The sequence below is a fragment of the Crocuta crocuta genome, unplaced genomic scaffold (genome assembly GCF_008692635.1).
Source record: "Crocuta crocuta isolate KB4526 unplaced genomic scaffold, BGI_CrCroc_1.0 scaffold266, whole genome shotgun sequence".
In the NCBI taxonomy this organism is placed as follows: domain Eukaryota; kingdom Metazoa; phylum Chordata; class Mammalia; order Carnivora; family Hyaenidae; genus Crocuta; species Crocuta crocuta.
The window spans coordinates 6,783,966-6,800,002 of NW_027531005.1; the positions used below are offsets into that span (position 1 = coordinate 6,783,966).

A 16,037-nucleotide genomic window follows, 5' to 3' on the forward strand; every position below is an offset into this window, starting at 1 on the left:
TTGGTAGGAATTTTATAGTTATATGTCTTATATTTAGTTTGTGATCCTTTTGGGGTTAACTTTTGTATATGATGTAAAATAAGGGTCCTCTTGTCCTTGTTGAAAATCATTTGACCAGACATCCAAAGATTTATTTCTGAGTTCTCTGTTCTGTTCTGCTGGTCTTGTGTCTGTCTTTATGCCAGTACCACAGGTTGGTTTTTTTTTTTTATGTTTGTTTATTTTGAGAGAGTGGGGCAGGGAGAGGGGGGAAGAGAATTACAAGCAGTCTCCATGATGTCAGTGCAGAGCCCAACGCAGGGCTCAAACCCACAAGCCGCGAGACCAGGACCTAAGCTGAAACCAAGAGTTAGATACTCAGCCGACTGAGCCACCCAGGCGCCCCCGATACCACACTTTTTTTTATTGTGGCAGAAACCACGTAACATGGATTTACCCTCCCAGCAGTTTCCAGGTATACAATACCTGGTATTGTCAACCACATATACGTTGTTGCTTAATAGATCCTTTGAACGCCACTCCATTTTGCCTGACTGAAATTCTAGACGTACTGTAAAACACCCCACCTCACCCTCCTTCTGGCCCTAAGTTCGACTACTTTAGAAACCTAATATAAATGGAATAATGCAGCATTTGCCTTTTTGTGACTGACTGGACTTGTTTAACATAATGTCCTCAAGGTTTATTCATTTTATAGCATGTAATGGTACTTCTTATTTTTTTAAGACTGAATAATATGTTTGCTAAGTATATTCTACATTTTGTTTATCCATTCATCTGTCAGTTAACATTTGAGTTGTTTTCAACTTTTGGCTATTGTGAATAATGGTTGCAGTGTACATGGGTGTGTAAATACCTTTCTAAGATTCTATTTTCAGTTCTTTTGGATATACACCCAGAAGTGGAGGACTGGATCATATAGTAATTCTATTTTTAATTTTTTGAGGAACCTCCATAATTCATAGCGGCTGCACTGTTGTCTTTATTTAGTGTTTGATAACAGTGCACAAGAATTCCAGTATCTCCATGTCTTCACTTACTTTCTCTTTTTTCTTTTGATGGTGGACATTTAACAGGTGTGAAGTAATAATCTAATTGTGGTTTTGATTTACATTTCCTTGATGACTAGTGATGTTGAGCATCTTTTCATGTGCTTGTTGGTCATTTTTATATTGTCGTTAGAGAATTGCTTTTTCATGTCCATTTTAAAACTGGGTTATTTGGGGGTTTTTGTGGTTTGTTTTGAGTTGTAGAAATTCCTCATATATTCCAGATATTAACCCCTTATCAGATAGTATGTTTTGCAAATAGTCTCTCCCATTCCGTAGGTTGCTTTTTCACTTTGCTGACTTCTCTTGCTGTGCAAAAGTTCCAAAGTTTGATATAGTCTCTTTTGTCTATTTTTACTTTTGTTTGTTTCCTTTGCTTTTAGTGTTACAACCATGAAATCTCCAGCAAAATAATAGTCATGAAGCTTTCCCCTCATGTGTTCTTTTAGGAGTTATAGTTTTCAGGTCTTATATTTAGGTCTTAATGTATTTTGAGTTACTTTTGTACATGGGTCCACCTTCTTCCTTTTGCGTATGGATGTCTACTTTTCCCAACACTGCTTGTTCAGGAGATTCTCCTTTCCCCGCTGTATAGTTTTGGCACGCTTGTCGAAGATAATTTGACTATATTTGCGAGGGTTTATTTCTAGGCTCTTTGTTCCATTGGCTTATGTATCTGTCTTTATGCCAGGAACATACTGTTTTGATTATTCTGGTTTTATAACTTTTGAAATTGGGAAATGTGAGACCTCCAACTTTGTTCTTTTTCAAGACTGTTTTGGCTTTTTGGGGGTCCTTTGAGATTCCATGTAGATTTACTGATGGAGTTTTCATTTCTGCTAAAAAACATATTTGGGATTTTGATAGGAAATACATTGAATCTGTAGATGCTTTGGATAGTATTGACAATAATAGTAAGTCTTCCAATCCTTACACACAGGATGTCTTTCCATTTATTGATGTCATTTTTAGTTTCTTTCAGCAGTGTTTTGTAGTTTTCAATGTACAAGTCTTTTTGCCTCCTTACTTCATTCCTCAGGATTCTCTTCTTTTTGGTGCTATTGTAAATGAAATTTTCTTAATATTCTTTTCAAATTGTTCATTGTTAATGTATAAGAACTGATTTTGGGGTGTTAATTTTGTATTTTGCATCTTTGCTGAATTCATTTATTAGTTCTAACAGGTTTTTGAAGAAGCTTTAGGGTTTTTTACAGAAGATTATGCCTTTTGTGAGTAACCATCATCTTACCCATCATCTGTTTGAATGCCATTTATTTCTTTTTCTTGTTTAATTGCTTTGACTGGAACTTCCAATAAGCACTTCCAATGCTGTGTTGAATTTAAGTGGCAAGAGTGGGAATCCTTGTCTTGTTTTGGTTTTAGAGTTTTGAAAAGCTGTCAGTGACCATTGAATAAGATGTTCATTGTGGGTTTTTCATATATGGTTCTTTTCTATGTTGAGATAGTTTCCTTCTTCTAGTTTGTTGAGTGTCTTTATCATTAAAGGGTGTTAAATTTTGTCAAATGCTTTTTCTGCATCAATTGAGATATTTATGTCTTTTTTCCCTTCTTCATTCTTTTAATATGTGGTTTATTACATTTTTTTATTTTTGTATGTTGAACCACCTTGCATTCCATGAATAAATCCCACTTGGTCATGGTGGATAATCCTTTAATGTACTGTTGAATTTGTTTTGTTAGCGTATTGCTGAGGTTTTTTGCATGAATATTTAAAGGCATATTGCTCTGTAGTGTTTTTTTTTAATGTTTATTAATTTTTGAGAGAGAGAGAGTGGGAGTGGGAGTGGGGCAGAGAGAGAGAAGAGGATAGAGCATCTGAAATGGGCTCTGTGCTGACAGCAGACAGCGGATGTAAGACTCGAACTCACAAACCATGAGATCATGACATGAGCCAAAGTTGAACGTTTAACCAACTGAGCTGCCCAGGTGCCTGGTCTGTAGTTTTCTTGTAATATCTTTGGCTTTGGTATCAGAGTAGTGCTCTCTTCACAGAATAAATTAGTAAGTGTTCCCTCTTCCTCTTCAGCATTTTGAAAGAGTTTGAGAAAAGCTGATCTTCCTTAAATGTTTGGTAGAATATACTAGTAAAGCTGTCTGGCCCTGGGCTTTTCTTTGTTGGGAGATTTTTGATGACTGATTCAGTCTTTTTACTAGTTACAGTAATATAGTCTATTTAAATTTTCTGTTTCTTCTGGATTCAGTCTTGGTACATTGTATGTTTTTGGCAGTTTATCCATTTCATCTACGGTATCCAATTTGTTGTTCATAGTATTTCTTAAAATCTTAAAATTTTTTTAAATGTTTGTTTTATTTTTGAGAGAGCTAGCGAGCACGAGCAGCGAAGACAGAGTCAAAATCCGAAATAGGCTCCAGGCTCCAAGCTGTTAGCACAGAGCACAATGCGGGGCTCAAACCCATGAACTGTGAGATCATGACCTGAGCAGGAGTCAGATGGTTAACCGACTGAGCCACCCAGGCGCCCCTCTTAAAATCTTTTTTTTTTTTAATTTCTGTAAACTTAGTGGTAATGTCCCTGTTTTCATTTTATTTCTCTTAGTTAACATAGATAAAGGTTTGTCAATTTTTTTTATCTTTTCAAAGAATCAAATCTTTGTTTTTCTATTCTCTATTTTATTTATCTTTCTCCAATTTTTCTTCTTCCTTGTGCTAACTATGGGTTAAGTTTGTTCTTTTTCTGGTTCCTTAAGGTATAAAGTTAGTTTGATGATCTAGATAATTTCTCTTTTCTAATATAAATATGTATTGCTATAAACTTCCCTCTTAGGGCTGTTGTTGCTGCGTCTCATAAATTTTGGTGTGTGTGTTAACCATTTTCTTTTATCTTAAGATATTTTCAATTTCCCTTATTGTCCCATTGGTTGTTTTTAGTATGTGTTACTTTTGGGGTATGTGGCTGGCTCAGTCAAAAGAGCATGCTACTCTTGATCTTGGGTTTGTGAGTTCAAGCCCCACATTGGGTGTAGAGATTACTTTGAAAAAAGTCTAAAATAAAAAAGATACTTGTAAAAGAAATCCTTACACCCCTACTCCCAAGTTTAACGGTCCATAAGGAGATAGTTTTTGTTTTGTTTTGTTTTGACTTTCAGTTCTGCCCTTCCGTTTTGAGATCTCTGTGTTTATTTATTTATTTTAAAAGCTTGTTTTGAGAGAGAGAATGAGTAGAAGAGGAGCAGAGAGAGCGAGTGAGAGAGAATCTCTAGCAGGCTCTGCGCCAGCAGCGCAGAGCCTGATGTGGGGTTCAAACTCATGAACTGTGAGATCATTACATGAGCTGAAACCAAGAGTCAGATGCCTAACTGAACCACTCAGGCTCCCCAAGATCTTTACTTTTTTAAAAAAAATTTTTTTAATGTTTTATTTATTTTTGAGAGGGAGACAGCATGAGCAGGGGAGGGTCAGAGAGAGAGGGAGACACAGAATCTGAAACAGGCTTCAGGCTCTGAGCTAGCTGTTAGCACAGAGCCCGACGCGGGGCTCGATCCCACGAGCTGTGAGATCATGACCTGAGCCGAAGTCAGATGCTTAACCAACTGAGCCACCCAGGCGCCCCTCAAGATATTTACTTTTAAAGAGGTAGAATATGTTTTCACGTATAGGTGGATTAGGAGGAAGTTAACAGAGGACCATGGGGGAGAAGAAGGGGGGAAATGGTGGGGGAAAGGGAGAGAGGCAAACCATGAGAGACTCTTGAATGCTGAGAACAAACTGAGGGCTGATGGGGGTGGGGGAGTGGTAGGGGGGTGATGGGCGTGGAGGAAGGCACTTGTTGGTATGAGCACTGGGTATTATATGGAAACAAACTTGACAATAAACTGTTTAAGAAAAAATAAAGGGGTAGGAACATGTAAGTTAGAAATATAGATAACTCAGAATGATACAATTGGAATTTTTACTAGTTTCTGCCATTCAGATTAAAGCACAACATGGCATTGTACAATAAATGAACTGTAAAAAATTTTTTTTAATGTTTATTTTTGAGAGGGAGACAGAGCATGAGTTGGGGAGGAGCAGAGAGAAGAGGAGACACAGAATCTGAAGCAGGTTCCAGGCTCTGAGCTGTCAGCACCAAGCCTAATGTGGGGCTCGAACTCATGAACCTCGAGATCATGACCTGAGCCAAAGTTGGATGCTTAACTGCCTAAGTCACTCAGGCACCCCATTAATGAACCTTTATATTGAAGTTTTTAGTTTGTTTTGTTGCTCTGGTTTATTTTTTAAACACAGATACAGAAAACAGCATGGAACAAATGTATAATTTGGTAAATTGCTATATATGGGTGTCCTTATAGCTACCACCCAAGTCAAGAAATAGAACTCTGCTGGCCATTCCAGAAGTTTTTCTTGTTTTGTTTGACATAACTGCTTCCCTCTCCCTAAAGTAACCATTGTCCTCTCATAGTATTCTTTCCTTGTGTTTCTTTGTAATTTTTAGTCTTGCTGGTTTTTTTTTTAAGTTTATTTATTTATTTTTGAGATTGAGTGTGCGGGAATCCCAAGCAGCCTCTGTATTGTCAGCGCGCAGCCTGATGCAGGGTTTGAACCCACGAAGCATGAGATGGTGACCTGAGCTGAAACCAAGAGTCAGACACTCACCTGACTGAGCTATGCAGGCACCCCTGTTTTTTGTTGTTTTTGTTCTTTTAATGTTTGTTTTTGAGTGAGAGAAAGTGTGCATGCATGAGCTGGGGAGGAGCAGAGAGAGACAGGGAGACAGAGGATCCAAAGCAGCCTGATGCTGGGCTTGAATTCAAAAACTGTGAGATGATGACCTGAGCCAAAGTCAGATGCTTAATCAACTGAGCCACCCAGGCACTCCTTGCTGCTGTTTTTAAAATTATGTGTTAACTGTTGAGGAATCTGGGCCATTTGACCTGTTGAGTTTCCTGAAAGTGTGGATTTTGCCAGTTGCATAGTTATGATACAATTCTAGTCTCCTCTGGATTTCCTGCAAATTGCCAAGGGATCCTCTTTTATCAAGATGCACATAATATTTGGTGATTTGTTCTCATGATCTACTGTGAAGCAAATATTGACTTAAAACAAAAATCGTTTCATTTTATCCTAATTTTGTATGTCACAAATTCTAGCAGGGCTCTGTGATGATAATTCTGTTCCATGAAGATGGGATAATTCTGTCCCATCCAGGTGGATGGGCTGGTCTGGAGGTTCTAAGATGGCTTTATTCACATGCTTAACACTCTGGTAGAAACGGCTGGAAGGCTGGACTTAGCCGGGCTCCTTTTGCTTTACATGTAGTTTTACATCTCTTTACATTGTCTCTCTAGCAGAGTAGTCTGAGTTCTTATGTAGTAATTGTCCAAGAATTTGTGGACATGTATTAACACCAACACATATTTTATTGGGATACTTTGATATACCTTGTTTCTTTTTAAAGTTCACTAATTTTATCCCCTGTTCATGAATCTTGCTGTAGCAGTTATTACTATAGTGTTGAAATAGTGATTGTCTTATTTTTCTCATTCCTTCTTAAATTTATTAACTAAGCATTCTTATGTAAAAAAAAAAAAGATGTCTTAACATCTTACAGATAACTTCTCTACAGTTATTTATTCCGTCATTATTCAGATCAGTATGGACTCATGGGTATTTGCTTTGTTTTTGAGTTATCCAATACTATTGTAATAATCTACTGTCTTACACTAGGTTTTTAAAATCTTTGGCCATTGAGCTCTTTCACGTTGGTTTCTGTGTCCTTTGGACTTTAGGCTAGTTTTAAAAATGTTTTTCTGGTCTACTTTCCTTGTAAAGATGTTATTCTGTTCATTATTTTATTTTTCTTGCTATAGCTATATAGCATTTGACCTCAGTTGCTTATTTTTTGTGAAATTAGTCTTTTTGAACTTTAGAAGGTGTGGTTAACGATCATATTTTTCATCTTCAAGGAACTTTCTTTTCTGTTGTTTTCTGATAGTATTTACAAATATGGTAGTTTGATTTCTAAGATTTCTTAGCTTTGTTACCTTCTCCTTTCTTCTTTTGTCTCAATTTTACTTGTCCTGTATTATTTTAATTCAGTTCACAGCACTCTGTCCTGAGTTTGGAGTCTTATCATTTCCTTCCATTTCAAGAGTTTTTGGAAGTTAGACTGTACCATCTCCTTAGGTTTTATGTAGACCTCTTCCACTCACCTTTTAGATTAGACAAAAACTCTTCCACTTTCAGTCCTCAAATTGTCTCTCTGTTCTTTCCAGTTGAATATTTTTTGGCTCCATGGGTTTTCCTCTGCTCTTAGATCCATTAGATAGCCTGTTGTTTTCCTCTGCTTCTGCTTTTACTGAAGCGGAAACTGCACAGGTCTTATAGATGTTACTGGTTTGTCCCCAACAACTTATATTTTGGGATTCTAGAGATAACTAGATAATACCTTGTTTTGTTGTAAATGTCCATAGTGCTTTAATTTTGTTCACTAACTGCTGTGTTTTTATGAGGACATTTATGGAGATTACAAGGCTTCATAGAATCTTTTTCAATTATCTTTTTTTTTTTAATATCAGTTTGTGGGGTGCCTGCCGGGCTCAGTCAGTAGAGCATGCAGCTCTTGATCTCAGGGTCATGAGTTCAAGCCCCACATTGGTCATAGAGCTTAGATAAAACAAAACAAAACAAAAAACAACCCCTAGGGGTGCCTGGGTGACCCAGGAACCTTGAGCCTGCTGCAGATTCTGTGTCTCCTTCTCTCTCTGCCCCTCCTCTGCTTGCCCTCTCTCTCTCTCTCTCAAAAAAAAATAAAAAAATAAAATAAAAAAAGACTAGATTATAAAATATCAGTTTGAGCAAAGTATATTTTGATGTCATATTAAAATACAGGTGTGCTCGAGTTACTGGTTAGATTCTAAATAGTTAAAATCTTACGTGACTAGAAGATTTTTTGTGACATAATGTTTCATGCTTATTTTCCAACATCTTACTTGATTGAATGCTAAGGTTTTTTTTTTTTTTAAGATTTTTTTTTTTTAAGTTTATTTATTTACTTAGAGAGAACACGGCCAGGGGAGGGACAGAGAGAGAGAGAGAGAGAGAGAAAGAATCCCAAGCAGGCTCAGTGAGCACTGTCAGTGCAGAGCCCCATGCTGGACTACAACTCATGAATCATGAGATAATGACGTGAGCTGAAGACAAGAGTTGGATGCTTAACTGACTGAGCTACCCAGGTGTCCTGAAAGCTCAGTTTTATGTTAATAAACTTTCATGAATTTCAAGGTCTCTATTTTCAGTTTACTTTGGGAATTTGTACAGGCCATTTATTCTGCCTGTTTCCCTTCCTTGACTTCTGTTTATCTTTGGAAGGATCTTGAAGAATCATTATATATTTCTTGTGACGTACTCTATTATCATAAGAAATTGACTGGGTAAATCTATGTGATGATTTCTTTTCACAATTGCTAAGATTGAATCTTCAGTTTCTTATTGCCAGGCATTTTAGCTTTCTTCCAAGAAAAGGCAGTTTGGTAGAATTGGATTAGAATTTTATCAGTTGTTAATTAGTTGTCTGCTGTGTACTGCAGGACTTTGTTCCTAAAGTTATCTTTCAAAATAGAGCTCTCTTTTATAACTGTGTCTAGCTGTTAGAGACCAAATCCTGTGCTTTTGTTCCATTATTATTTTGATAGATACATTTATTTTTTCCTGTGAAAATGATTTTAGTATTATGTGTAGTACTTTGCCAAACATAAATACATCAGAAAATAATAGAAGTGTGTGAAATATTCACTTGGGGTGAAATAATTTTTCTGCTGTTTTATTCGGGAACTAAAGATTGAAATGTAGCCTATTGAGAAATATATTCTATTTATGGATATATTAAAATGTTTTTCAGACTCCATTCTCAAAGTGAACAAAAGCTTACTTATTTAAGTGGAAAAGAAACATCCAATGCATAGATATAGGTTTGAAAGTTATGACCTTTCAGTTTTAGTAGGAGCTTTTGGGACTTTTTTCTTTATACTCTCCCCTCTACACAATTAATGATTCTAATCAGCAAGATTAGATCTACTGACCTGATTGATAACTCTATGCCTTCCCAGAATGAGTCAGAAGAATCAAGGTAATACTTTTGTTGAACAGGGCCTGTAAATATATAGGTTGAGGTATTGGCTGAATTAGTGGGTAATTTAGCTTGTCAGATTTTTATTATACTTTGGTCTATATATGTTTTTATGTGTATTGTATTGAGGTATAACATTACAATTATTTAGTAAAATAATCTTTAAGACATTTTTGTTTGGTCTGCTTTCAGGTTCATGCATGGGAGATTTCAGACCAATTGTTACAGATTCGACAGGATGTGGAATCATGCTATTTTGCTGCACAGACCATGAAAATGAAGATTCAGACCTCATTTTATGAGCTCCCCACAGACTCTCATGCCTCTTTACGGGACTCATTACTAACCCATATCCAGAACTTGAAAGACTTGTCACCTGTCATTGTAACGCAGGTAAATCCTGTGCTTCTCATTAGGGAAATTTGTACGGTTGTTTGGATTTACCAGATTAATTTTGATTGACTTTGCTAGGCCATATTAAGTAATGTTAGCAACTTTATTACAGACTCATTGCTATATTCTTAAGAGCATAGAAAGTGAAAATGTAAATCTTCTATATTAATCTTAGAGTTCATTTGATTTAAAACCAGTTTAAATACCAGAAGTGGGGGTGGTGGTGGTGAGTAGAAGTTTCACAGACAGGCACGTGCCCTACCCCCCACCCTACTGTTAAAATTGCAGATGATAAAAATACTGTTTATTGTTCTGGGTCAGAGGTCTACATAGTTACTTAAAAAAAATTCCTTTCTGGACCAATTGGCTAGTAAAATTCTCATGAATGAAATTGTGAACCATCTGGCCTTTCCTCCTTAGACTGGGAAATACATTAGAAAGGAAAACTGGAAGCTTTAGTGAATACATACTCACATGTGTTCTCTGCCTGGCGTAGAAGTGCCCTTGAAGAGGAAGGAGGCTTTTGCGTAAGGCTTCAAGATGAGAAATGGAAAGAGAAGGGAAATGGCATTCCATTACTTGAGAAGTGAGTCAAAGGGCGGACTTTGTTAGTAGCTTTGGCCTTTTGGCAAAGTATAATTAATCGGTCCATGAAGTTCTATGGTATTGCCAAATAAAAGTAAGTATTGATATATTCCGAGGAAAATGTATAGTTTGTGCTTTCTGACTTCTTTTTGTTGTTTTTTGGTTTTGTTTTTCATTTTTAGAGGTTAACTTTTTAAATCTTAGCACTTGGTAGCTAGCCCAGAAGAGTTTACATGGCTATGTAGTTGTGGAGGTGAGGAGAGGTAGGGGGGGTGTCAGTCCTTGTTGTCATATTGTTCATCTATTCATTTATTTAATCTCTCTTATTCAGCTGGCTTTAGCAATCGCAGATCTTGCGCTACAGATGCCTTCCTGGAAGGGATGTGTACAAACATTGGTGGAAAAGTAAGTTGTACTGACTATATACTAGCATTTGGAATAACTATTAAGCTACAAAGGGAAATTTGTTAGCATTAGCTAGACTTTTGGAGTATTTTCCCAGACTCTTAACATACAATTATTTATTATTAACTTTTCTTAGATTAAAAGAAAATTATTTAAAATTTAAATATTACAGAAGTATGTCACGAGGCACATAAAAGGCCCTTATAATTTACACACACATTTTCCTTGAATTAACTGCAGCGAAGTCTTTCACTGTCTTGTGGATCACTCCCACTAACTGACATGTCAGCAGCTCTGTAAAAACATTGTCACAATGTTTAAGATTATGTTAAATTGAAAGTCATGGGGCCCTAGATGGCTCAGTCAGTTAAGCATCCCACTTTGGCTCAGGTCATGATCTCACAGTTCGTGAGTTCCATCCCCACATCAGGCTCTATGCTGTCAGCGTGGAGCCTGCATGGGATCCTGTCTCCTTCTCTCTGCCCCTCCCCCATGCATGCTTTCATCCCCCTCCCCCCCCGAAATAAAAATAAACGTTTACAAATTTTTTAAGTCATATGCATAAAAGTTCTTATTAATTGGGTTTGTTTCATATCCGGTCAAAGGGACAGTATCATTTTTAGATAAACAGAGCCCGTTACTTTGAATAAAAGCATTTCTTCATGGTCTTGGCCAGATAATCGTGGTATTTGCTTGCACTTTGACATTTGGTTAGGAAATTATTTTTGAACAAAGTGGATGTCCTTTTTACCTCCCACTACAGTGCATCATTAAGGCCTTTATATGGATAATTTATTGTTTGTTTTAAGAAAATGTTTATTAAGAAAATTAACACATGCTTCTTGAAAAAATTTTAATAATATGGAAGTTTTCAAGGTAAAAGCCTTTCTTTCTCCCTGTTCCTATATTTCATAAGTAATCACTATTAATGACTGGCTGTATAGTCTTCCAAACTTTTCCTTTAAGCATTTTAAAATAAATAAGTGCATATACATTTTAAAGTACTATGTATTCATTTGTTCATATGTAATGTATTTCATATACTTTTTTTTACTTAATACATTGTGGACATCTTTTCATGTTAAGACATATATATTTCATTCATTATAATGACTATGTATATTCTATTGTATGACTGTCTGTAACCCTTTTTTATCCTACTTATGGAGGGCCTTTATATTTTCCCATTATTTTTGCTATTATAAAAAAGTACCACAGTCCATATTTTTGTATACTTTGCATGTGTATTTGAGATATTTCTGAGAGAGAAATTTCTGGAAGTGGAATTGCTAGGTCAAAGATTATATAACTTGAAATTTTGATCTCCAGATACCTTTCCAAAAAATTACATATATATTTTTTTTCCACTTTAACAGTAGTGCAAACGCTGCTTTTGTAGGTTATTCTGAGGCCTGTTGTTATCTTATGTGATTGAGTATTTCTGACTGTAAATAACTTCTGTCTCTCCCCTTTTCTTTTCTCCAGATATAGCAATGATGTAACTTCTCTGCCCTTTTTGCTGGAGATCCTTACAGTGTTACCTGAAGAAGTACATAGCCGTTCCTTACGAATTGGGGCTAACCGGCGCACAGAAATTATAGAAGATTTGGCTTTCTACTCTAGTACAGTGGTATCTCTCCTGGTGAGGAGGCTTGAAATACTAAGTTGCTCCATAGGGGCAAAAAGCCATGGTTGTTATTTTCTGATTCAATATTATTGTGAACAGCAGTTTTCTTTGCAAAATTTGGCAGTGATAATACTGTGTTATTTATGGAAAACTATACAGTTAAAAAATACTTTCAGGGACACCTGGGTAGCTCATTCAGTTAAGCGTCTGACTTCGGCTCAGGTCATGATCTCATGGTCTGTGTGTTCAAGCCCCACGTCGGGCTTTATGCTGACAACTCAGAGCCTGGAACCTGCTTTGGATTCTGTGTTTCCCTTTCTCTCTGCCCCTCCCCTGCTTGTGCTCTGTCTTGCTCTATCAAAAATAAATAAATGTTAAAAAAAAAAAAAAAAACCCACCATGTCCTGTGGGGAAGGTTTGAAAGAAAAAAAAAAACAACTTTCAGATTCAGAAACTATACTTTTTGAGCTTGAAGGTGATGCTGTGAAGGTGATGTTATTTCCATTTTATAAATAGATACAGGCTTTAGAATTATACAACTACTAATTCAGAATTTGAACTTAGGCTTTCTGATTATATATCTCATATATCATAGAATGGGATATATAATCATGCTACATTCTACTTCATGCTACAAACTTTGGCTCTTGATGAAGGATCATGCTAAGGGAAAGTATATACATTTACTTAAGGAAAGGATTCTCTCTTAAGGATTAATTGAGATTTTGATAGGGAGGTAGCATAGGACTTTATTTGACCTTTGAGGAATATCAAATCATAGATTGGGTAATACTATGCTATCTTTTTAAAGAGAGTTAAATGTGATTATAACCTTATTAACTAGGTTGAAATTTTAATGCTGTAGACCACAGATGGGTAAATTTATGGACTATGAGCTAGTCACCTATTTTTGTAAATAGAGTTTTATTGGAACAGTCGTGCCCATTCAGTTACATACTGTCAACATCTGTAATTTTGGGGCTAAAATGACAGAATTAAATAGTTTTCACAGAAACCCCATATGGCCTATAGAACCTAAAATTTTTATTATTTTTTTAAGTTTATTTATTTATTTTGAGAGACAGAGAAACTATAAGTGGGGGAGGGAGGGGGAGAGAGAGAATCCCAAGCTGCACTGATAGTGCAGAGCCCGATGTGGGGCTCAAACCCACAAACTGCATGATCTGGGCAGAGACCAAGAGTCAGAGGCTTAACTGACAGAGCCACTCAGGTGCCCCTAAAGGATTTACTTTAAAGAAATATTTGCTGGTTCTTGGGGAACCTGGGTGGCTTAGTTGGTTGAGGTCATGATCTCACAGTTGTGAGATTGAGCCTTGTGCGGACTCTGCACTAAGGATCCTGTTTTAAGATTCTCTTGGGGGCCCTGGGTGGCTCAGTCAGTTAAGCATCTGACTGTTGATTCTAGTTCAGGTCATAATCTCACAAGTTTGTGAGATTGAGCCCCTGCTAGGGATTTTCTCTCTTGCTCTCTGACCTTCCCCTGCTTGCTCACTCTCCCTCCCTCTCTCTCAAATAAAATAAACAAATAAACAAAATTCTTTCTCCCTCTTCCCTGCTTGTGCTTTCTCTCTTATTTAATAAAAAAACAAAAGGGGTGCCTGGGTGGCTCAGTTGGTTAAGCGTCCAACTTCAGCNAATAAAAATAAATTTTAAAAAAATTAAAAAAAAACAAAAGATTTGCTGGGTCTTGACATTGATGGTATTAAATTATGTAGCCCACATTTCATTTTAGGTCTTTATAATCCAGGTCAATTTTCTCAAGTAATGTGGTTATAGTAGATTATTTTTCAGGGATTTGTTTCAGTACCTCTGCAACATCATAAAACTTTTTGTTGAAAAAGAAATTTTTTACTTAAAATTGTGTTCCGATTGGTGTTAGAAATTCATTGGAAAATATTTCAGTTTCTTCTTCAGATTCTGTGTCTTTCTCTGACCTTTTCCTGCTCACCCATGCTTGCTCGCTCGCTCTCTCTCTCTCTCTCTCTCTCTGTCTCTCTCAAACAAAAGGAATAAACGTTTAAAAAATTTTTTTAAAAAGGGTATTTGGGTGGCTCAGTTGGTTAAGCATCCAGCTTTGGATCAGATCATGATCCCACAGTTCGTGGGTTTGGGCCCCATGTCAGGCTCTGTGCTGACAGCTCAGAGCCTGGAACCTGCTTCCGATTCTGTGTCTCCCTCTCTCTCTTTGCCCCGCCCCCACTCATACACTGTCTGTCTCTCAAAAAAAAATACACATTAAGAAAAAGTTTTTAAAAGTAAATAAGTGCATATTTCAGTTAACCATTTATTTTAAAGAAATAGTATTATTGAGAATTAAGAAAATGCAGACAAAATTACATTCAAACTACCTGGAGAGCACGCTGTTAACTCTTTAGTACATATTCTCTATGAACATATGTACAAATTTTAAAAATACAAATGGGATTATATTTCACCTATCCTCCTGCACCCTGCTTTTTCAGTCATCCGGCTTCATTTTTCCACTTCAGTAAATGTTTATGTCATCTAATAAATAAAATACCCAGGCCCTATTCATGTTTCCTGAGTTCATCCTAAAATATCCTTTACAACATTTTTCCAAATTAATATCCAGTCTAGAATCATGCCTTGTATCAGTTTAGTATGATTCCTAATCTCAGTCCCTCTTCCCCTTCCTTTTCAAAATGACACCAATTTGTTTGAAGAAAGTGGACCAGTTATTTTATACGCTATCTTGCTTTTTGGATTTTCTGATTGCTGCCTTGTCTTTGTTTCATTTAGTTTGTTTTTCTGTTCTCTAAATTTCCTTTAAGTAGAAACTGTATATAAAAGAGTCCTACTCAGTAGGGATTCCTCCAGAGAATTAAGCCTTAATACCCTAAGGCATCCATTATATGGAACAAATTCTCTCCTATGCATTAATAATGGTACTAGTATACTATCCTTAGGATAGTGGAGAAAACAGTTCCACAGGTTATTTTCCGTAAGATTTAATTCTTTCCAAAATCCTGGTTGAAACATACAGAAAGGCTTGATGGATTAATTTTAAAAGATTAAACATTTTTGGCTGGAATACGTCATAGGTACTTCATGTGGCATTTTTACCAGAAGAGAAATACTTTTTGGTGACTTTGCGTTAGTGATGGTATTATTGACTAGATTAGGATGATGGCAGTCTGATTCTTTCATTTATAAAGTTTGTTTTTCTATTTGTAATATGCAGCTGTATGATGGTAGTTTGTTATTTTACAAATGTTCAATTCCATCTCAACCTTTGCCTAAAGATTTTAAATTCTAGTTGGTAATCATTGTCTTAATCAGTTAATTGGGGTTAGGAAATAAAATTTTAATAATTCTCTCATTTCGACATACATATTTGTTGTCATTGTGAGTATTCTAGCATACTTGTAAAAAGGCACTACAAATCTTAATTCTTTTTAAATTTCCTGTTTGCAAAATAAGGTTTTGTTTCAAACTGGCTTCAAGTGTTACTGTTTTTTCTGATATTCTCTTTGTGGAGGATTATGACTCATGGATTTTCATTGGTTCAGGGTCTCCACTAAAATCATTCTTTTGATGCTTTATTTATTTTATTTTATTTTTTTTTAATTTTTTTTTTTTAATGCTTTATTTATTTCTAGGAGAGAGAGAGACANTGCTTTAAATGTCATAACTTTGGCCACTGGGGCATTTCTTTGCTCTCTAGAAAAAAAAAAAGATGACTACTGATCAATCATCTGATGCCTCCTTGCCCCGATGTGGAATCCTTGGTTTCTTTAAGTATCCATCTGGGTCCAATCAGAAGAGAGAAACCACATAGTAGTATTTGAGAACGTTTAATATAAAGAATGATTAATTTTTTTGTGTTTTT

The 16,037-nt window shown here is 36.1% G+C and overlaps 1 protein-coding gene across 2 annotated transcripts in view; it reads left to right on the forward strand.

Annotated features, from left to right (window-relative positions):
• Positions 1 to 16,037, forward strand: part of TNPO3 (transportin 3) — an 81,616-nt gene that overhangs the window by 18,233 nt on the left and 47,346 nt on the right. For both annotated transcript variants that reach the window (XM_077770748.1, XM_077770749.1), the window contains 3 exons: positions 9,349 to 9,549; positions 10,466 to 10,539; positions 12,025 to 12,181. In XM_077770748.1, coding sequence (XP_077626874.1) covers positions 9,349 to 9,549; positions 10,466 to 10,539; positions 12,025 to 12,181 — 432 coding nt within the window. The remainder of the gene's footprint in view (positions 1 to 9,348; positions 9,550 to 10,465; positions 10,540 to 12,024; positions 12,182 to 16,037) is intronic.